At 38.9% G+C, this 24,349-nt stretch overlaps 1 protein-coding gene across 1 annotated transcript in view; it reads left to right on the top strand.

Moving 5' to 3' along the window:
• Nucleotides 1–24,349, top strand: part of LOC113232147 (neurofibromin) — a 103,323-nt gene that overhangs the window by 52,170 nt on the left and 26,804 nt on the right. The window contains exons 31-45 of the mRNA XM_026466785.1: nt 2,213–2,314; nt 3,654–3,791; nt 4,904–5,084; nt 5,747–5,853; nt 10,858–10,934; nt 11,645–11,838; nt 12,913–13,016; nt 15,563–15,613; nt 17,448–17,534; nt 18,376–18,547; nt 19,406–19,544; nt 20,235–20,429; nt 21,249–21,328; nt 22,762–22,895; nt 23,802–23,942. Coding sequence (XP_026322570.1) covers nt 2,213–2,314; nt 3,654–3,791; nt 4,904–5,084; nt 5,747–5,853; nt 10,858–10,934; nt 11,645–11,838; nt 12,913–13,016; nt 15,563–15,613; nt 17,448–17,534; nt 18,376–18,547; nt 19,406–19,544; nt 20,235–20,429; nt 21,249–21,328; nt 22,762–22,895; nt 23,802–23,942 — 1,902 coding nt within the window. The remainder of the gene's footprint in view (nt 1–2,212; nt 2,315–3,653; nt 3,792–4,903; nt 5,085–5,746; nt 5,854–10,857; nt 10,935–11,644; nt 11,839–12,912; nt 13,017–15,562; nt 15,614–17,447; nt 17,535–18,375; nt 18,548–19,405; nt 19,545–20,234; nt 20,430–21,248; nt 21,329–22,761; nt 22,896–23,801; nt 23,943–24,349) is intronic.

The following is a 24,349-nucleotide window of genomic DNA, read 5'->3' as shown; positions in this document are numbered from 1 at the left end:
TTTTTATCGAATTATTTCTGGCTTTATTCATGAGTTTATTTGTTCTATTTCTATACCTTTTGTATATTAACTAATTTTTTTTATTTATTACATCTGATAAATGCAATTTTAGAAGTTTACTTTTCATTCTAGTCATATCAATTAACTTATTACAATTAACTTATTAGATATTCAATTACATTTTTTTATCCTATTTAAATATATATTTTTACTTTCTTTACACTTACTGTATATGTTTTCAAACACATTCAATATGTAATTAAGAATTGTATTTGGTTCGGGTATATGCAAAACCGGGCTCCAGTCAACGCAAGCAAGCTCCTGTCTTATTTTTGTGTTATTAAAAATGGTAGCGAATGTATATCGTTGAACTGTATCTGCACTGTTTAGCGCTAAATCGCACCGCATCTTCTACCACAGCTGATCTTATTGTGTGACTACGGTTATTTCGCTCAGCTACGTTGCGCATAAATATATGATCTATACACGTTTTTGAAATGCTTCTTTTAGTCGTTTCAATTCTGGTGTACTGATTAATACAACATTGGAATCCTAATTCTGTTTAATGTCGTATAGTATACGTGTCCTATTTAGTTCAGTTGATGTAAAAAAAAAATCATTGGTATATGTAAAGCACCTATTGAATTCAGCGGTTTCTTGTAAAATTTCGAAGTATGTGTTTTTTTTTCTATCGTGAAAACGTTTAGGAATCGTGTTTTCACACCGTATACTAATGATACTTTCACTGTTATGCGGATTCAACCAAGCCATGTTCGTAAGGCTCCTTTGAGAAGAACGAGCAAGAAACTCTAGGGCTTGCTCTTTCTAAATAAACATTTGTACACATTTATCGTTTACAAGATTTATTTCAAACATCATAGATCGAGACTACCTTCGAGATCTAAATGGGTCACTATAACAGTTTGTCATACAAGTACGCAGAAAATGTATAAATAACCTTTAGCATAATGTTCAATTAAAATACTACAAAATCTTCGCGGCACTACTTGTTGGCTCTGACAAAACGGATTGAAACCACCCAACATTAAATGTACTAAAACCACCCTGTGAAGTTATACCTTGGTAGGTTTCGTTCGAACACACTCCATAAGCAAATAATGTACAATGAAATTTTACACACTTTGCGTAATGTTATTTTATTTTTATTTGAGGTAGATTATTTTTCATTCTTATCTTAACCGTACAATTTGTCTAAATGATGCCAATCGTCAACTTGTTGATTGACCATCAAGCAACCATCCTCCCCACATAATAAATATAGTAGAAGTGCTTAACGTGACACGTGCGCCAACAGTACGTTGAGTTCAACATACTTGTCCTCCATTCCGCCATTTTCGCTTTGTATGTTATGGTCGTGCCAATTATCTCGCGCAAAACCTCGAAAATTGTGGAAAAATGACTTGTTTTGTTACTTTGGAGTGCACAATCCATTGTGGTGTTTCATATTATGTATATATGTATCTAATTTACCTTATTTAATTATAATAAATTTTCAATTTTCTGTTAATCGTAACAGATTTTTTGTTATAAGGAACGAAAACAAACCTTATACCGTTGCAATATGGTGTTTTAACCGACTTCAAAAAGGAGGAGGTTCCCAAGTTATCTGTATTTGTATCTATAAGTTTGTTACGGGTTTACTCCGGCATTCGTGCATCGACTTTGATGGTTTTTTTTGTTGGAAAGAGGGTACCTCAGTATTGATCCCATTTAAATTTGAAGAAAATATTTCACCTTTCACCACTTTCTGGTAACCAATTTCAATAAAACTTGGCAAATAGATCTAATTCCACGAACTTTTGAGATTGTTTTTTTTTTTTTTTATAAAAGCGTTATAATTGGAGAATTAAGCGAACATCTCGAATTTGTCGTCGTTCAGCTATTAACTGTTAGAAGGCAGCATATTGATTGAAATTTCAATAGAACATCAAAGCATCGTAACTTGCAATTATGCGTACTGGTGGTATTGAACTTTCAACGATATGCCAACATGATAAAGTTTAAATTGCATTAACAGTGCAGAATTTGTTATTTCTTTTTAAATTAGAAACAAGGTTTCATAGTGTTTAACATAATAATTGTGTGAGTTTTGGTGGCATCGGTTCCGATAATAATCGAAGCTTAAGGTCCTTCCATTGTTTATTCTTCCGTGATCCTCCTACAAAGTAAATAAATTATGTCTCGTTAACAGGTGGGGCCGACAGCTCTTCAAATTACATCGGTAGAAAAAACAAAAGTGCTCGGCTTACCTGTGTTGTTAAACGACGTCTATTACGCTTCCGAAATCGACGAAGTAAGTCTCTACTTGCTCCAGAGATATTTGTAAACGGAAAACGCTATTAAGTCATGCTCACAATTTGATTTAGTTGTGACTAAGAGTCGTATTCCAGAACTCTACTCAATGCTCAAGTCAGGACTTGACCAAACTTGAGTATGATTTCAAGCACTGGAAATACGACCCTAATGGCAAGGACTTGAGTATGATTTTCAGTGTTCACTGCAATACTCAAGTCCTGACTTGAGTATTGAGTAGAGTTCTAGAATACGACCCTTAGAGTCGTATTCCAGAAGTCTACTCAATGCTCAAGTCAGGATTTGAGCAGACTTGAGTATGATTTCAAGCACTGGAAATACGACCCTAATGGCAAGGGCTTGAGTATGATTTTCAGTGCTCACTGCAATACTCAAGTCCTGACTTGAGTATTGAGTAGAGTTCTGGAATACGACCGTAAGAGCTGTTACACAACGCGACTATTAGCAGCGATGCAAACGTGAGTTTGTGAAACCCACGATTGCATCGATACAAACGCGCGATTGCATCGATACAGTCGCTTATGTTGAATAATTATGTACGAGAAATCTGTATAGGCTTATGCACATTATTATTATTATTATTTTTTGTTAATTTATATAACTGCCTCCGTGGTCAAACTGTTACCATGCCGGACTGCCACGCAGAGGTCCCAGGTTTGATTCCCGGGCCGGGAGAAATATTTGCATGGCCTACATTTATTTCTCTCGTGAGTATGGGTGTAATTTGTTGTGAAATTAATAAATACATTAAATAAATAAATTAGTTAATTATTTTAAAACATGCATCGCTTTTGTATCGCGTTGGCATCTCGTTTGCATCGCTTCTTATTATTATTATTAAAATGATGATAATGACGAAGATGCATTAGCATCAGCATTATTAAATGCTGATGCGGCTTTATAAGTTACTTTAAGAACCATATTTGACTTAAACAACGTCGCCCAACATCGTAGGACAAAACTATCACGTGAGTAGCTTTGTCCTACGATACAGTAAAACCATTTCCGGAGATCCGTGATTCAAGGAAAGTAATGAATTAAAATGTTGTGGTTTAACAACTCGTATGTCACTCCTTGGCGCTATATCTATAAATGTATCTATAGATTTGGAACACCTTTTTCCGGCCTATGTTGATATAATTCTAGTACTGACACCATACTCTCACAGTATGCATAACATTAACAAAAAACTGTATTTTAGTCATAAGTAAGCCTTGTGAGAGTAATAAATTGTCATTCCTTCATTCATTCAACTATTTGTCAAAAATGTCAAAGTTTAAGTCAAGTTATATTTTTTAATCCCAATTATCGTTTTACAGGTGTGTCTTGTGGACGATAACCAGTTCTCACTGTCAATAATCAATGAAGCCACGCCGCTGAGTTTCATACACAACGACTGCGACAATATTGTGCAGTCTATAATACATATTAGGAACAGATGGGAACTAAGCCAACCAGTAAGTTATTTTTTTTATATAAAAAATAAGTGCGCATTTGACCTCCATCTCACCTGATGGAAAGTGATGATGAGGCCGACGATGTAGCATGCACACCTAAATAATGCCTCTTCACTCTCGTCTTGAAAAGGTCTAAGTTGTAGCGTTCGAGGAACAAGTGCTTAGGTAGGGAATTCCACTCTCTAACCGCTCGAAGCGAAACGTTTCGTGCGAATTCTGGGAATATCTACAACATAGGGGTGGAATCCCAGCCCACGTCTAGTACCCCGATGATGGAAAGGGGAAGGCGGAATCAAATTATGCAGTTCCATCGCAAACTCTCCGTGATACATCCTCTATACTACCAATAAGCAGGCAACTTTACGGCGGTGTTCAAGGCTTTGCAGCTTCGCCTCTACCAATTCTGATTCGCCTAACGTGGGCCGATATAGGTTTATCTAAGCATGTTATCCATAACAATGCATGGTCATACCCTTCGATAGATTCGTGCGTAGCGTGTGCGTGTGTGACCGTACTTTTTTTTATGATATCAAGTGACGGGACGAACAAGTCGTGCCCCTGATGGTAAGCTACACGCCTGTCCATAACAGTTGCAGTGCCACTCAGAGCTTTAAGTCGCAGAGATCTGAGGGGCACAGCCACTGCGCCCGTCACCCTGAGACATAAGTTGACAAGTCCCATGTGCCTGTAAATTCACCAGCAGCCTTACCTTTCAAAACCGGAACGCAATAATGCTAATATTACTGCTTGGCGGCAGAAATGGGTAAAGTGGCAGTACTTCCCTGGACGAACTCTTTCACAAGGAGCTCTACTGCTTCTAAACGGACACGACGTACATGCCTTAATATTCCATACCTGAGAAGCATTACACTGTAAGTGCTGTTTTTGTAATTTTACAGGGGACGCGATTTTATGTCGAAATGCAGCATGTACAACATTTAGAATGGCTTGAAATAAAACCAATTGAGTTTTAATAACATTTCGAGCTATCCTAATTGGCATACAAATTGCTTTTCGACACAAATTGCTTCCTCGTAAAATTACAAAAATGGCGCTTACATTGCATGTACATGTTGTTGTTTGTGTCAGGTACATGTTGTTGTTTGTTCCAGGATACAGTTTCAGTTCATCAAAAAATCCGTCCAAAAGACGTCCCCGGTACACTGTTGAACATGGCGCTATTAAATCTCGGTTCCTGTGACCCCAATTTAAGGACTGCTGCTTACAACCAGCTTTGTGCTCTGACTGCAACTTTTCATTTGAAAATTGAAGGGCAGTTGCTTGAAACTTCAGGTGCGTCATTATAAGATTCTGGTTACCGGTGAATTAGTGCAGTAAAAAGCGTAGATTGGAATATAATAATAATAATAACGCACACACTCAACGTAGCCCCGCACTAGGTAAACCACGTGTCACGGGTGCCATGGACACATATATAGACCACCACAAATTACACCCAAACTCACGAGAGAAATAAATGTAAGCCATGCAAATATTTCTCCCGGCACGGGAATCGAACCCGGGTCCTCTGCGTGGCAGACGAGTATGGTAATCGTTCGGCCATGTAGACAATTTGTCTATAATTTCTTTTAAATCGATACCACCTTAGTCTTATATTTAAAAAAAAAATGGTTTTGTCTTTTGCTTCTTGTTGTCTTTAAAACATAAAGTTAAGTGCGTTTTCCCAACCATTTTACATCCATTTTTACACCACGAAGGATGTCGGGTACATAACGTTTTCAAAGCCGGTTACCGGACACCGGCGTTGCATCACACGTCGCGTGTGACCATACGTGTAAATAATTATGTTTACTTATGCTTTTTTATTTTTATATTATGTATGTTAGCCTATAAGGCAAGTATTTATGGACCTCCGCAACCTGATTACAAATAAATAATTTTTTATGTGAATTTGTTTCTAGGACAAGTTTTTTAATAATTTTGTAACATTGTAGGTTTATGTATACCATCAAACAATACCATCTTTATCAAGTCAATAAGTGAGAAACTGGCTGCCAACGAACCACATCTTACGCTAGAGTTTTTGGAGGAGTGCATTCAGGTACGTTGGAATGTAGCGTTTTAGCGACCCTAGAAATAAAGTTTCTTAAGTTACGTCGACAGCATTGAAAACGCAAAATATGAGCACTGTTTAAAATTCGTCAATCACAAGTGCCACATATTTTGGTATAAAACAGATTTAGTAGCTCCATGTGAAAGAGATCGTCCAGGGAAGTGCTGCCATCTTGCCTATTTTAGTCGCCAAGCGGTAATGTGAGAATTATTGCATTCCGGTTTTAATGGGTAAGGGTTCTGGTGAAATTACAGGCACGTGGGACTTGTCAACTTATGTCTCAGGATAACGGGCGCAGTGCCCCTCAGATCTTTGCATTTAAAGCTCTGAGTGGCAATGCAATTGCTAAGGACAGGCGTGTCGCTTACCACCAGGTGCACAACTAGTTCGTTTCGTCACTTAGAATCATAAAAATAATATTGTATTTCTAGGATAGTGAGAGGAATGAATAGTTCCGATCAAAATGTCTAAACGCCCAGGTGGTTCTTTAGAAGTACTACCCATGGTGGGTACTAACTACATTTTAGAATAGATTGAAAACAAAACGCAACACGGAAAGTATGTACTTCGTTTATTGTAGAGAGGTACAATAATCACAGAACCAGGTAGTATAGCATAGAGTAAACGGCAGTATTGTGGAGCTGTCTTGTGTCCAGTGACTCGTTCTCTAATGTGTGCAATCAAAAAAAGCAATCAGCAGCCCTATTTATAAGGCGACATCCCCACAAGTCTGCTCACGTGCCGTCAGCCGACTATCTTGTAAACAACGTTGTAAAAGAACATCTGCGTCGTTAGGCTCAACTCACACTCGCGCAGAGTCGAAGCGTCGCGACGCGTCATGACTTCGCAAACAATTTTTTTTTATCCGTGCGGAGACGGAGAAAGAATACTATTCTCCGCCCCTTTTCCTCCGATGGGTGTCGTAAGAGGCGACTAACGGATTTTAGAGCTTCCATCTGCTCTACTGCGTGGTAGGGCATGGCCCGTCTGGTTAGTGACCACCGTACGCATGGTGTAAAACCCGTCAAGTGACCGCTTGTCGGTCGCGTTTCGGGATCAGCCAGCGTATAACCAGAGCTCGAGTGAATGCTGCCGCGATGCAGTTGGTCTGTGGAGGCTTCCGTCGAACCAGTGCCAGGAAGACTTTGATAACCCGCCGGCCAGGGAGACCCGTAGAAACGGTTGTTCCGCTGGCCGCCCGTGGCACAGTACAGGGGCCCAAGCGAGTCTAACCAGCTCGTGAGGCTGCCTCACCATGCCACGCATAATCTCGGGGTGGTCCGTCGTGCCGGTTGGTGACCGGAAGGTGGGGTCCCGGTGGCCATTCCCGGGGGGGTTCGGGGGCCCTTCCGTCCGGCGGGTTAATGATACTCATCTGTAGGCAGATCTCTGGCGAAACAGGCCGCCACACTTTGACCATCTGCATCGCGGTAGCTTTTCCTCGATTCACACCTCCCTCCTTTTATCCACCATGACAGCGCTTAAAATAAAAACTGGTCGAACAGCGGTGCACACCCCCACCACAACCAAACCGTTTGAGGTCGAGTTCGCTAACATCCGCGGACTCCATGCAAACCTCAATGCCGTCCACCACCATCTTGAGACGGCACGGCCAGCAATGATGTTTTTGACGGAGACGCAAATAATCTGCCCGGCCGACACAGGCTACTTGCACTATCCGGGCTTTGTGCTTGAAGAATCCTTCAAAGCCAAAGCCGGAGTTTGCTTGTTCGTTCGGGCGGATGTTTGTTGTCGGCGTCTGCGCTGTCTGGAGGACCCTTCCTTTTCCCTCCTTGTGGTACACGTCGACTTGGGCTCTCATAGCCGTGTCTATGTTTGCGTCTACCGATCCCATAATGGCGACATGGAGACAACTCGACTTATGGACCATCTTAGTCGGGTAGCAGATGATGCGCAGGAGCGGTTTCCATTGGCGGAATTGGTGTTTTTGGGGGACTTCAATGCTCACCACGAGTTATGGTTAAGTTCCTCCAAAACTGACCATGCTGGTAGAATTGCCCATGCATTCGCCCTCACGCACGACCTGACTCAACTGGTGAACCAGCCCACCAGGATCCCAGATATAGTCGGTCACGCGCCCTCTTTGTTGGACCTTCTGCTGACGAATCGTCCAGCTGGTTACCGAGTGGAGGTTCGAGCTCCTTTAGGATCTTCTGATCACTGCTTGGTATCCAGTAAAGTGCCTCTGGACCCGCTACCGCCTTCCGCGGTATCGAAACGCCAGATTTGGCACCACTCGTCGGCAGATTGGGATGGTATGCGGGATTATTTCGCATCCGTTCCTTGGGGGCAGCGCTGCTTCAGTGGGAAGGACCCAACAGCTAGTGCGGCTGCAGTTGCTGATGAGATAGTTTTAGGGATGGAATACTACATTCCAAATTCCTATCTCATCGGCAAAGGCAGACGCAACCGATGGTTCAACCGCGAGTGTGCCAGTGCTGCTGATAAAAGGCAAGAGGCATATCGCGCTTGGATCAAAGGTATAGCACATGGAGATCCCGAAACCCACTCGCTGAAAGCAGCCTACAATAATGCCACCAAGTCCTGCAAAAGGGCTTACATTAGAGCGGATGCCCAGCGCGTTGCTCGGGTCGGCCAAGAACTACTGACGCATCCTACGGGCAGCCGTAGCTACTGGCGTCTGGCCAAAGCCGTGCAATCCAACTTCTGCCAACCCTCGCTGCCACCATTACGATGTCCTGACGGAACTTTAGCCCACAAGCCGCAGGAGAAGGTCGATCTCCTGGCTAAACTCTTTGCGGCTAACTCCCGAATCGACGACTGCAATGCACAGCCACCTATAATTCCTCACTGTGGCCACACAATGCCCGATCTTAAAATCAGGCAGTGTGATGTCCGTGCAGAGTTGCAGTCAATCGATGTCCGGAAAGCTAATGGTCCTGATGGCATTCCTCCAATCGTTCTGAAAATGTGTGCAGCGGAGTTGTCCCCCGTGTTAACGCGCCTTTACCGCCTCTCGCTCTCTTCAGGTTGTGTGCCGGAATCTTGGAGAAAGGCTAATGTGCAACCGGTCCCCAAAAAAGGAGATCGATCAGATCCGAATAATTACCGCCCAATAGCCGTAACTTCAGTTTTGTGTAAAGTGATGGAACGGATTTTAAATAAACAGCTAATCCACTACCTAGAAGAACACTCCTTAATTCACGATCGTCAATACGGGTTTCGGCCGAAACGGTCAACGGGTGATCTTTTAGCGTTTATTACACATCTCTGGGGTGTGGCTATTGATAAGCGTGGCGAGTCGATGGCTGTTAGCCTTGACATAGCCAAGGCTTTTGATCGGGTCTGGCACAAAGCTCTTCTCTCCAAACTCCCGTCATACGGCCTGCCTGCCCAGTTCTGCAACTGGGTCGCTGGCTTCCTGCATGAGCGCAGAATCCGAGTGCTGTCAGACGGATGCGCTTCGGAATTCATGTCAGTGAACGCTGGTGTCCCTCAGGGGTCCGTTCTATCCCCCACGCTGTTCCTTCTGCATATCAATGATATGCTTCCACTTGGAAATATTCATTGCTATGCAGATGATAGTACAGTGCACGGAGGGTATAATGGTCACCCTGCGGCTGGGCGGGTCGAGACTGAAGAGAAGCGAGTGAATCTTGTCATTGAGCTCAATCGGGTGTTGGACCTCATATCTCAATGGGGCTCCAATAATCTTGTTGAGTTCAATGCCAAGAAAACACAGGTGTGCGCGTTCACGGCAAAAAAGACACCATTCCTTCCCCTTCCTTCTCTTCAGGGCACACCACTTAGCCTACAGAGCAGCATTAGCATGCTCGGTACGGAGATTCGCTGCGATCTGAACCAGAGGGACTATATTGAAGCCGTGATAAAAACAGCTTCACGTAAACTCGGTGTCCTGAACAGAGTGCGACGCTTCTTCGCGCCGGATCAGTTGTGTCTCTTGTATAAGACACAAGTGCGATCGTGCGTGGAGTATTGTTCGCACCTCTGGGACGGTTCCGCTAAGTACCTTCTCGATGCCTTGGACAGATTGCAGCGGCGCGCTATACGCATTATCGGCAATGCAGAGGTCACTAATACTCTCGAACCTCTGCAATTGCGTAGAGATATTGCGTCACTCAGCGCTTTCTACCGTTTATACCACGGCGAGTGCTCTGAAGAACTCTTTGACCTTATCCCACCTTCTCCCTTCCTCCATAGGAGCACGCGTGCTGCTCTCCGGAGTCACCGCTATACTGTCTCTAGCATTCCATCGCGCACAAAGAAATTTGGTGACTCGTTTCTTTGTCGCACTTCCAAAAGATGGAACAATCTACCAGCACACGTATTTCCTCCTTCCTATGACATGGGGTCCTTCAAGCGAGGCGTGAAGAAGCACCTTGTAGGCCGGCAGGGTGAGGGCGACTGATGATGCGTTGTTTTCACGCTGCACCAGTTGTCCTTGCGTCTGGACTCCGTTTCATTTAACATCAGGTGGGACGGAGTCATCTGTCGAGCTTAGTATATATAAAAAAAAAAAAAAAAAAAAAAAAAAAAATTTATACAGCCAATTATATCACTTTCACTAATAACCGCACTGGTGCATAATCGCGCCACGCCAGAGGAAAGAGTGCCCCGCTGTTCTGCCGCGCGCCGCCCCCATCCCGTTTGCATAACAAGCCGCTCACTCCTGCACGCGTTGCCCAGTTCCATGCAGCACAAGAGGACGAGCACGACGGCGCCGCCGTCATATGTATGGTGTCGTGGTGTTTGCATTAAAGTGTTGACTGTTGCCCGTAGTTTGGCCATGAATTCAAGAGTGTTCTAGTAATGTCCCAGAAGTTTCGTTAGTTTGGTACTTAAAATTCAGGGAAATCCCCAATTTGAGACGAACCGTTCAGGAAAGTCCCTAGTTTAAGACAAATGTTTCAGAAAACTCCCTAGTTTGTTAACAATTATTTGCTGTGACGAAAAAATCCTTGTGTTTTATACAGTATTTTTTTTCTACAGGGTTTCAGAGGTTCCACAATAGAACTTAAACATTTGTGCTTGGAATACATGACACCTTGGTTGGCCAATTTAGTGAGGTACGTTATTCTATTTTAAACCTACATAAATAGGGTCCCCAAATAGTATTATTAATTTATTTTTACCTCGTCTGCCTCAGATGGAGGGCAATTTTTTCGGGTGGATATATATAGTGTGATTTTTAACTGATACAGGTATGGGGAAACCTGAAACCATAGGAGATACGAGGAGATTGTACATTAAGTAGTTCTATCAAGGTAACAAATTGTATGAAAAAACATTTGTCTCGATTTTTTCTTCCGGTATAATTAAATTACCCTTATAAAAAAATGAGTCGATCAGCATTAGAAAAAAAATGTGAATATTATTCAATTTTATAGACAAATCACGCATGTCCAAAAATTTACTATGTCAATTTGTTTTCACAAAATAAGACCTAATGATTTTTCAGACAGTTTGCTTGTAATCTCCAATGGTTTCGGATTTCTTCGTACTGTCCCAATTAAAAATATCATACTGTATATGTATGTAAATAGGTTGGTGTAGGTGTTTGTTTCTTTTAATGATGTTACCAAAATCGTATCATTCTTACTATCCAACTGTTCCAGAGCGCTAGGTTGCTCTGTTTGAATAAGCCTTTCATCCAATTCACTTTTGTTCTGGCCATGTGCTTGGACTATACATTGAAATGCTAATGGTTACACACAATAAGCACAAGGCTTGGCTATAAATTTTGATTTTAAATTGTTTTTCACCTTTTTATAACCAGGTTTTGCAAACCATCTGACGAGTCCCGTCGCCAGAAACAAGTTTTAGGCATATTAGAAAAGCTGATAACACTGACGATAGAAGAAACTGAGATGTACCCCTCGGTGCAGGCTAAGATTTGGGGGTCTATAGGGAATGTACCTGAGTTGATTGATATGGTGCTTGATAGCTTTATACAGAGGAGTGTCAAGTCTGGTAAGTATTCGATTTATGAAAAATCCAACTATTTTAAATTGCTTCAGGTTATAAGGTTCTATTTGGCGGCCTCAGATTTTTTATACATTTGGTACTATTACTTCGCCTACGTATTCCCTAGTTTATCAACTTTCATATTTGACCACCTTCGTGGTGGAGTGGCTTGCACACCGGTTTTCATGGTGTCGCCATCTCTGAGGTCCCGGGTTCGATCCCCGATCGGGTCAGTGTAGAAAACTAACTTTTCTATATTGTGTCGGGTTTGGGTGTTTGTGGTACCGTCGTTGTTTCCGATTTCCATAACATAAGTGCTTTAGCTACTTACTTTGGGATCAGAGCAACGTATGTGATGTTGGCTAGTATTTATTTATTTATTATATTTATTTATTGAGATTTTTTGGGAAAAACTCAAGTTCAGTTCTTCAGTTTTTAAATTTTTATTCAATTGATATTCAATTATTTTTATGTGAAATTACTCCATTAGTTTGTTACAATTGTTAATACAAAGATAAAAATAATTGAATATAAATTTAATAAAAAATTAAATACAATGAATAGCGACATCTCATGAGATGTAGTGAGAGATTTTTGAATATAATAATAATAATAATAACGCACACACTCAACATAGCCCCGCACTGGGGTAACCCTGTGTCGCGGGTGCCATGGACACACACATTGACAACCACAAATTACACCCAAACTCACGAGATAAATAAATGTAGACCATACAAATATTTCTCCCGACCCGGGAATCGAACCTGGGACCTCTGCGTGGCAATCCGGCATGGTAACCGTTTGGCCACAGAGGCAGTTTATGTAGGTTATATAAACTGCGTCGGTGGCCAAACAGAATAATCTTTGCACCGCAGCCGACTCCTTTACAGATATCACAACTGACGCAGATGCCGCTTTGCGATCAAATGTTAGAGCAATGCGACGGTGCAGCATGGACGTGAGTTCAAGTCCCACCGAATCGACGAAAATTTTTCTGTGTTCTATCTTTATATGCATAATCATAACTTTCACATTGTTAGTTTTTTCTTGTTGCTTTACTGGTCTTTATTGTATCAGGTCTTGGTTCGCCGATGGTGGAAATAATGGCGGACACAGCAGTCGCACTTGCATCCGCTAACGTACAACTGGTCTCTAAAAAGATTATAGGACGAATGTGCAGGGTAAGATTTAAACATTTTAACCGACTTCAAAAAAAGGAAGAGATGTTTTCAATTGTCTGTATGTAGTTTTTTAGTGTGCATAACTTCGGCAAATATGTGTTTGTGTCAATGCACAGATACAATCACCAGCACCTTGGTGTTTACGCTTTGGACTTAGAAGCATTCTTATCATAAGTGACATAGAGTTCAATTTAAATCTCAAGTGTAGTTAAATCCCAGCGTGCACTTGACTTTACCTTATTAAGAGTTTTAAGTTATATTCATGACACACAATTATTATATCCCGCTATTATGTATTGAGTAACGATTTTTTTTTTGCTTACGAAAATATATTTCTATAAAGGTGTGTACAGATTTAGCGAATGCACTGCAAATGTTTTCGAAAGACTCGTAAGCTGCACACGTGGATTGCGTTGTGCGATCAGATTTGTACGCCCCCTTATATTCCTACATTCGCGCTGTTAAAACAATAGTGTATTAACTCAAAAAGTGTATTTTTTCAAAATCGATGAAAAAAGAATTACTCGCTTCCAGCGTAATATTATTAAAATCTATGTATAGGTTAAAGTTTATTTATTACAGACATCTAAACAATTCCCTACTTGAGTTACGGAGATTTATTTTAATTGTTTTTTACAATTGACTTGTAGAGAATCAAATTTTACGTTCAGCAATAAATCTTGGATTTCACATATTTTGAGTTACGATACTATTGTAATAGCAGTGCGATTATCTTGTTATATCTGAATTTTAATTATGTATGTAGCGGTCTGGGATTTAAAGATATATATTATGGTCTGGGTTTCAAAGATATTAGAATAAAACTCGCACTGTTTATCTGAAGTCATTAACTGATTAAAAATTAAAAATACAATCACAAAAACAAAATACACTTCCGGATAAATAATTGGAGCCACCACGCATTTTCAGTATTAAGTGCCATAAGCTTAAACAATGTTGGATTGATCAAAAACTATTACGCAAATTTGAAACTAGTATACTAAATGTCTTTTCCGTAAGTCCTTATTTTTTTTTGAATTTGGATTTGCAAAACCGGGGGAAAACTTTTCTTCGATCGTAACATTATTTTTGTATTGTTGCCCTTTACGACAAAAATGCGAGGTGGCTCGGATTATATGACCGGGAATACATTATTAAAAAAATAATAATGTACTCCCGAATACGAATACTAAATTGAAGTTGGGTTTTTCCGGCTCTCTTAATTTGCGGCAGTCGCGGATCCGAGACGGACCTATTTCCGGTTCTAATGTACGGCCAATTAACTCCCGCAAGTTAAGACTTGAAGGCATAATACGAAAGAGATGACCGCTATTACTCGTTACAGGGTATTGCACTATTGAACACAAAAAGCAGGCAGACACAGTAGTATTTTCAACACGTTCTTTTTCGGTTACCAGTGACATTGCAAATTCTCCTTTATGTGCATGCCTTTTGTATTCAATTTAGTATTACGCTGAAACTAATTTGAGACCTTACTTAATAAGTTGAGTAAAAAACAATGTAGCACCAGTACACAACGTCCAAATAAACCCTGCGCATTTCATGTACACGTAACAGGCATGCAAAATTCATCTAAAAGCTGAACATGCATTACCTTGACTAGAAATGAAAAATAAAAAAACAAATTACATACTTTGTGAATTTAATTGACTTGCATTACAATAAAAAAACGAAAATACTAATTAACAAATAAATATGATTGAGCTATGGCCATAACCCAAAATATTAAAAAAATATATGTAAAATTATTAAGTACAGTCGACGCCCTGATATCCAAACCATTAGCAGACCTTTTGGTTCTGAGAGCCTTCTTACACTTTCAACAGAAAAGCGTAAAGGAATACCAGCTTGTTAGTGGAAATTTTAATTTATGTAATGCAATTAAAGATCAAATTGATTTAAAAAGTTTTTTAAAACGTCATTCACTAATGATATAAAAACGAAGACATATCAAAATGAAAGTATAGAGCTCACAGGTTAAAGGTTAAGTTTCTTTAACAGCTTACTTCACATCGATCTATTCAGGACCAAATGATAATAATAATAAAGAGCTTTTGAAATAACAACAATTTGGCTCTAAATAAAGTTACACATGTAGATAAAAAGGTAAGAGTCTCAGCTGAAGCGTTTTTTCAGAATTTATTTCTTTTACTCTTTATTAGTTAATTATATACTCATAATTTGTAGTTTAGATCGGGATGAACAGCACACATAAATATGAATAGTAAAATATTATTTAAAAAATGTTAAATAAAAACTATGATTAATATAATAATTATTAATAAAAACTGTATAAAATTGCTGGTCGATGAAGCTACATCCAATTACATAAATAGTCGGTTAGAGTCAGGTATAATTCATAATTCATTTATTAGGGCGTCGACTGTACATACTTACACGAATAATTGAGTAGAAAAGGATGATAACTGTCTGGTACGTTTATATTCACCAATGCACATTCAACTTTATATTGCTTTTTTTCTACCATTTTTTAAAACTAAATCAATATCTGTCTTCCCCTACAGGCCCTATCCAAACTGCCTAATAATATCCTGGGCCCCGTTACCCCGGCCACAGTGAGTTCACTTTTGTTTTATAGTTTTTTTATTGGATTATATTTTTTATTCTTTTTTAATGCATTACTTTTTTATTAAGTTTCTTTAAGGATAAATAGTGAATAGATTTATTTTGGTTTGATTTATGTTTTTAACAAGTTTTTTTATTTAATTGGTACGAACAATTGGCCTACATCTCCTCAAAATTCCAAATTCCTACTTTGTTACGTTTTCGCATTATTATGAGATATTTCGAGAGGATAAATTATACATTATTAGCTTACTCCACTTCGGAATAAAACTATCATTTTTAATTTGTCTATTTCACCAGCTCAGTGCCCTTGATAATCATCATAAATAATACATGACAAGAATTTTATGCTAAAGGATTATATGTATATTATTAGCCGGATATCTAGTGCGTGGAATCGGGTCCTTATGCTTGCAATATTAAAAACAAAAATAGTTTGACTTCAGTTTCGCGTGTGGATACAGTGAGTGTGGTTTGTCTGAAAAAGTGAGTGACAATGGTAATGCCACAAGTAATCGAAATAAAGAGTGTTCTTAAAACTGTCATTTGTCGCTGGCCAGTCAACCCGTGACCATAGAGCGTGTCACCGTTCCGAAATATCGGGAAATTAAAAAGAAATTAAAGAAGTGTTAAGAAACTTGTAATTAATGATAACCATGTATTCAGACAAGTGTGTTGTAAGCTTTTAAAGTTTAATGACACTTGAAAATCTCCATATACAAAAACACGTTATGTTCATTATCTTTTCATACAGGACTGTAATGGTATAATAGTACTTATAAATGTAGACAAGTTCCAATATTGATTGCAATGAATAATATGATGTTTTACTACCATGACATTAATTTATTTGTTGCGAAATTCCCCATTATAGTCTGTCCTTTTTGAAGACGGCGTAACATGACAGTTAGCTGCGCAAATGTGTTGCGAGCAGCTAGTGATTGCAGTCGATAAATATTCTATCGATTATCAACTGAATATTTATTGGTCACGCTTATGTAATGAATAGCGGAACTTGTTTCATTTGAATCATTCTTGACCCATTATTCATCCAATTACTGAGCACAAGTTCATTTGAATGGTCAATTTTTGTAAGTTCATACATACACAGTGTATTTAGAACTATGTTTCTGAAAAGGAAAGAGGAGACAAGTTTTAAACTTTTTCATTTTAATTCAATATAGATAATCTATATGTATACATGAATAAAAATTGATCTTGATGCTTGAAGGCCAACTGTCAAAATAAGAAGATAGATGACAATAACGCAATTAGTAATCATTAGAACGTCGTAACATTTACAATTCTGTCATTTTTGGCGAAATTTTATCATTTACAATCTATCGATAAAACTATCGACAACAACTACATAACTATTTAAAATTTTATGAAAACTGGCAACCCTATAAATGTCATTTTACACCGTCTTCAAAAAAAGCAGGCTATAGTTTGTCATGAAGTGCCACCGTTACGAACAGAGCGGTTTCGTATTTGTTCATGCAGTGTTTTCACCATAGTAACTAATGGTTAATTTGACGATTGTCAACAAGGCTAAGGCTGCTAATTGATTGACTGCATGTTTGCAGTTAATGCGTGAAGTCATAATCAACTTCACGCATTAACTGCATGAAGTTGGTCTCGACTGCATGAAGTCGGTTTTGACTTCATGACAGTTAATGCGTGAAAAGTTGATTACGGCTTTGCGCATTAACTGCAAACATCTAGTCAATCTGTTAGCAGCCTAACGATTAGCTCATCATGTGCTATATTACAGCTGAGTTGTGGCACTTTATTATAGTATGATGTTTCCTCAAACATTGGCAGGTAGTAGACAAAACGTGCCACTCACCGACGGCCATGTTGGAGCAGCATATGATGTGGGATGACATTGCGATACTTGCTAGATACTTGGTAAGTATTGTCCGGCTTCAAAGTGGTTGTCATATTTTTTGGAAGTTTGAAATGTCGTAAGGAATATTTTGTCGTAATTGTAAATGTCCCTTACTACAAAATGTCGCTTACGACATTTCAAAATTCGATACATCGACGGAATTATTATCCTTATATCGACTGTGGAAATTTTAAATGTCCTAAGAGACATTTTGTCTTAATTAAAGTCATTTTCCCGGTCATGGTGGAAATTTTAATTGTCCTAAGCATTGACTTACAAATAAATGGACGGGTCTAATACAAAAACCACGAAAAAAATGTCCCAAGTCAACCTATTTAAACGTAGTGACATGTCAAGGAATATGAAAAAGCTAAAACGTTGAATTTAAATTGTAATGTCATCGCAGTACTGTCTAATTTTGCTTGCTTCGCTGTCAGTCGAACAAACGAAGACTAGAGCGTGAATGACGCTCTGTATACGATTTTAACGCCCTATAATTCGGATACTTTTTAGCGCGGACCCGACGTCCATATAATTGTAAGAGACATTTTGTCGTAAGGTAATTTTTTTTTAACATCAAGTGACGGGACGAACAAGTCGTGCACCTGATGGTAAATTACATGTCTGTCCATAACAGTTATAGTGCCACTCATAGCTTTAAATTGCAAATATCTAAGGGGCACTACCACTGCGCAACCACCAACGCATAGGAGAATTTCGTCAACTCGATAACTTGACCTGCAGCACAGTTGGTTAGAGCAGTGCTACGGTACAGCGTGGTCAAGGGTTCAAGTCCCATCGAAGAAACTTTCTTTTGTGTTCAGTTTTTGTATTAATAATCATAATAAATTATAATTTCAGTTGATGTTGTCGTTCAACAACTGTTTGGACGTGGCGCGCCATCTTCCATACCTGTTCCACGTTGTAACGTTTCTTGTCTGCTCTGGTACGGTTTCAATGAGAGCCTCGACGCACGGCCTTGTTATTAATATCATACACTCTCTTTGTACATGTAACACACCCAATTTCAGCGGTAAGTAACATTTTTTTATGTATGCCAGAAATAAAATCAAGAGAGTATTATATTTAAAATCGAATTCTTAGGCTGAATTTACATTCCAGCGGAAAGGAAGGAAAGCGAGTTTTTGTAACCACAGCATAATTAATTTTCGTATCTAGTTTGTATAAAGGTATTATGGTTTATTATGGTATGCACAATTCACCAATTTCGTTCCACAAGTTAGCTTCCATCAAATTCCGCAGCGTTGTAAGTTGAGCCTTATGCAATTACTGCTCATTGGATATTAAACTACTTTATCCAAAAATTATACTACTTTGCAAATAAATTTGTAATTGAAAAGTCACAACTCACGGAAAACTCACGTCGTCAATCTTATTTATTAACTAAATACAAAGTATAATAATTTAATAATTAGTTTTTTAAGTCTCTTTGCTACACCTGCCAGGGCCATGTAAGAACCATACTAAATTTTATTATAAGATCTTGTTAATGTACATACATCGTCGCTTAAATGCTAAACCGCCGCATCACAAAAAATTTCAAAAATGTTTTTATTGCAAAAATGTGTTTAAAAACGGTCAAACTTTAATAATTACGCAAATGCCTGTTTGGCATTCTGCACTTTGTGCTAACTTTTGAGCTAAACAGTTGTCTCTGTGTTCACAAATTTATAGAGCCTTAAAATACACATCTTTTGAGTATAAATACATAGGTATTTCAAAATAAAACAATATTGAATTGCTAAAAACTGAGGTCGAAAGCTTTGATCGCCTATCCTGTAAAAAGGTGAACTTTTGACATGCGGCGGTTTAGCACTTAAGCGACGACATGTGCAATATGGAAATAAATAAATTTTTTTTTGGTCGACAGAGGAAACTCAACGCGTTTTAATGTTGTCATTGGATGAATTCGCTTTGCCGAAGTTCTATCAGATGTTCGGCATATCGAAAGTGAAATCGGCCGCAGTCACCGCATTCAGGAGCGGGTTCCACAGGCATAACAACGATTGGTAAGTTGTTTTCATGACGCAATATTTCTGTGAGGAAATATCAGAATAAATATTTGAAAAAATGCATTGTAATTTTTAAGTTTTTTTATCATTGAATGTTTCACGACAAAAAAGTCGTTAAAAATAAAAACAAAGATCTGCAAACAAGCACATAAAAAATTCGTAAGGTCACTTGGTTCGTTCTGCAGTTTAGGGTGCGTTCCCATTATGTCGTAGTACCCATTATGAGAGATAGTCGTGCAGTTCAAAGTGTCGTGGCTTGTATATTTAAATGAAAATTTTGATATTAAATAGATATTAAAATGCATCACTTGCTAACCTTCACTCTAAATGTCCGTATGCAAGAAGACGTCGGTTCGAATCCGACCGGATCGAAGGCTTTTTTTCTGAGTGTTCGATCTTTGTATTAATAATTATAACAAACTAGTGGAGTAATTTCACACGCAAAATAGGCGCCTTGTCGTCGAGTTGCGGACACCAGCCCGTTACACCAAGTACCAAGTACCAAGTAATTTCACAAAAAATAATTGAATTGAATTCAATAAAAATTTAATTTATAAAATATAAACTATAATAATAATAATAAAATATAAGACCAATATATTTTTATTTTAATATCCGTAAAAAATCTTTACAAAAGTGTTCAAAGTCACCCAACATAACTGTACTGTATATTTATACGCTCAACAGCAGGTATTCCCACGCGGAACACGCGTACGGCGCTTGCGCAGAGTCCTCGGCGATGCTAGCACCGCCTGCGCCTACCACGCACACGGACAGGGAAAGACTGCCACTGCAGTCCTTGGAAACCATCACTGACGCGTTACTCGAGATCATGGAGGCTTGTATGAGAGATATTCCTGATTGCGACTGGTTGGACACTTGGTAAGATTCCGCAATCAACCTTCTGAACGCGTGAATGCCTAGCAGAAGGCGTGTTACGCATTCACGCGTTGGCGTTATGTCTTCTTAACCCATCACAAGTCTTAGAGACACCATGTGTCCGTAAAGATTTTGGCACTGTAGCGTCCTAGAGCCACACGGTTACTCTAACTCACAGGTTTTCATCAATAATTAAAAAAAATGTTTATAATAAGAGTACTAAAAAACCGACCTCAAAAGTTCGTAGTATTCTACGAACTCACTTCAATTTCACATCTATTTACCAAGTTTTATTGAAATCGGTTACCGAAAAGTGCGCGAAACCGGATTCATCTCCCTAGTTTACCACCCTTAGAGGTGGAATATTTTCTTCAAATTTAAATGGGACCATTACTGGGGTACCATTTTTCCAACAAAAAATTCCATCAAAATCGATTTACAAATTTATCAATATAAAAAAGTCGAATTGAGAACCTCCTCCTTTTTTTGAAGTCGGTTAAAAATATTATAAAAAGTTACTAAAATTTATAAGAATTTCAAAAATTAATTAAAAGGTATGAATATTTGGAAAAGAAAATTAAAAAATGATTACCAAAATCATTAGAGATGCTGCCTGACTCTAGAATGCGTGACGTGTTCCATACGCGTCGATCAAAGCTCATACAAGTAGAAGTGAATGTAAAACTTATGAATGCGTGGCCGCCTTCTGTTTGCGTAATCCTTAAGTATTTTAAACACAATGGTTGAGATAATGAGCGATTAATAAAGAATGAATGATATTTTCATAACTTCATTAATATCGCTTTTTGTTTTTTTTTCCAGGACATCGCTGGCGAAGAGTTTTGCGTTTTGTTTCAACCCAGCTTTACAGCCACGAGCTTTGATTGTCTATGGATGTATTAGTAAGCACTATTTTGTAGAAAGTTTTCTAACTCGTTTTTTAAGCACAAAGATTAGAGTTCTTGTCGCCATGTTATTTGGAATTCCGATTTATGTGCTATCTTATAATAATATACACATCTATAGCCCCGCTCTAGGGAAAACACTGTGTCGCGGGTGCCATGGACACACACATAAGACAACCACAAATTACACCGAAACTCACGAGAGGAATAAATGTAGGCCCTAGTATTCATAGTACAGGGAATTTACGTACCTTGGGACCAGGTGAGGTGAACCCGTGGTAGTCTAATGGCATCGAGTATATAACCAGAAATAGAGACGAAATAAGAACCGTATATTCCTGGTAACCCATCAGTGATACATCATTTATAAATATCAACTCTCGTTTGCACTGTGTGCATACTGTGTGTATATTCCAAAAATATTTTGTATTTATTGTAATAAAGATAATATTTCTAACAATGGCGTGCTGTTCCATTCGGTGGTGTGGGGAAAACAGCAAAACATCTAATTACAAAAGAAACGGAATCAAATTTCATCGGTAATTAAATATTAAATATGTAATTTTGCAATTTTCGTCTATTATAGCAAAGCTCAAGTTAACTGGTCGATTGAAGTGAAACAATTGACGAGACCCATTGACGACACCCGTCAGTTGTTTCGAATTTGGGTTGGCCAATCGGAGCACAGTTGTCGCAGCAATGATATGGCAGAATAGTTTTCAAACAAATTAAATGACATTTCGTCTCTATTTCTGGTTATATACTCGATGCCTAATGGTTTAACCTATCGCTTCTCAAGTAGAGGCCGTGGGCTCGAATTCAAAACTCGCACCTCTGAGTTTCTCGGAATTTATGTGCGAAATTATATTTGAATTTTGTAATAATGCTATCGGCGAAGGAAAAAAATTGTGAACAAACTTGCACGTCATACAAGGTCCACTACCCTTAAAACGTCCCCAACCCGTATTGGGCCAGCGTGGCGAACTTTGGCCTAAACTTGAGAGTTTAGGCCAAAAGTGAGCCTGAGAGGAGTCCTGTGCCCAGTAATGGGACGTAGAAATGGGTTGATGATGATGATGATAAAAATAGAATTCAGCTAAAACCACAACCAAGACTAGGCTGTGACGCTGGTTTTCAATGGTCCCTAGCCAAGTGAGTGACAGACATGTGCGTTGCGAAGTGAAAATAAAAAAACTACATAAATACTTTTGTCTTATGTGGATAATACAAATAACAAATCGACCCCTGTCTACGTAAAGTATCGTATGTCGAAATTGCCAAGTTTACAAAGGAGCGTTTTAAAATTTTTGAATTCACTGAAATGAGCATAATCGGCCGAGCATAAGGGGTCGAAATATAAATTTGTATTCGTTATTTTTTTGATGATGAATTGGTGTGGTTATCTGACACATTATTATTATTATTTTTAGGTAAAAACGTGAGTGACGGCGACATGAAACAACTGCTGAGAATATTAGTAAAGGCTTTAGAATCTTTTAACGATCTTGCGTTGTTAGAAGCTCTCATTATGTGCTTGACTCGACTGCAACCTTTGCTACGACCGGTAAGTTCTTTTTTTAGTACTAGTAATTGTAATTGGTAGAACGTTGTGAGTTTGATTCCAGAGACCTAATGAAAATCGATCGGGGAATATTAATAAATCAATAAAAGCTTTGATTTAGCCGGATTTGATTATCTATCTTGTTCTTCCTGTCCTTATCCGACCCTGGGTAGGGTCGGCACAACATATATTTTTCTTCCACTCTCCCCTATCAGCCGTCATTTTTATACTCACACTTTTCTTATCCATGTCATCTTTCACACAATCCATCCATCTTTTCTTTGGTCTTCCTTTCCCCTTATATCCCTCCACATTCATACCTAACACTTTTCTCGTCACATGATATACCACGCTAACCTATTACTCCTCATCTTTTCCGTCACTGGCGCCACTTTTAAACTTCCCCTGATGTCCTCATTCCTTATCTTATCCTTTCTCGTCACTGCACACATCCATCTCGCATTTCCGATACATGCACAGTTCATTTGTCCTCCCTTTTCATCGCCCAACATTTTGATCCGTACAACATGACAGGTCTAATCACGGTCTTGTAAATTTGCCCCTTTAGCTTAAGGGTCATTCGCCGATCGCGAATAGTGCCTGTGACCTGTCGCCAATCCGGATTTGATTGTCTATATTGAAGTAAAAAATATCTCCTCTTTGTATTTTTCATAAATGTAGTTCTAAATACAGTGTATGTATGTATAAACTTACAAAAATTGACAATTCAAATGAGCTTGTGCTCAGTAATTGGATGAATAAATTATTCCATAAGCGCGACCGAAATTCAGTCGATAGAATATTTATCGACTGCAATCACAACACTGTGCAATGAACTGTCATTTTACTCCGTTTTCAAAAAAGACAGGCTATAATAAGAGTAATAACTTTCAACTTCTTTTCATACAGGAATCACCAATACATAACCATTTGTTTTGGGTCGCATTATCAGTATTGCAATTGGACGAGCCGACGTTGTACGCCGTAGGGCTTGCTTTGATGGAACAGAATTTGCATACATTGGATTCACAGGGCGCCTTCGAAGCAAAGGTTAGTAATTCAAATAATAATGTATGTATGACGGCCTCCATGATCGAGTGTCTTGCACACCGGTTTTCATGGTGTCGCCATCTCCGAGGACCGGGTTCGATCCCCGGCCGGGTTAGTGTAGAATACCAACTTTTCTATAATTATTAATACAAAGATCGAACACTCAGAAAAAATTACTTCAATCCGGCCGGATTCGAACCAACGTCTTCTAGCATACCGTGTCAGACGCTATACCAACTAAGCCACGGAACGAATCAGCGGATCTCACGAATTTTTCTATGTGCTTGTTGTCGTGTCTTTGTATTTAGTTTTTCAACGACTTTTTAGCCGTAGCGCCATCTATGAGAAATCTTAAGTATTTATAGGAAATGAAACTATTTTTCCGGATTTAAATCGCGTATATTTGT

This window comes from Hyposmocoma kahamanoa, unplaced genomic scaffold (genome assembly GCF_003589595.1).
Source record: "Hyposmocoma kahamanoa isolate Upper Pololo Valley unplaced genomic scaffold, ASM358959v1 67, whole genome shotgun sequence".
Lineage (NCBI taxonomy): Eukaryota > Metazoa > Arthropoda > Insecta > Lepidoptera > Cosmopterigidae > Hyposmocoma > Hyposmocoma kahamanoa.
Note: the sequence above shows the minus strand (reverse complement) of the source record. Positions and strands in the feature narration are given on the sequence as shown.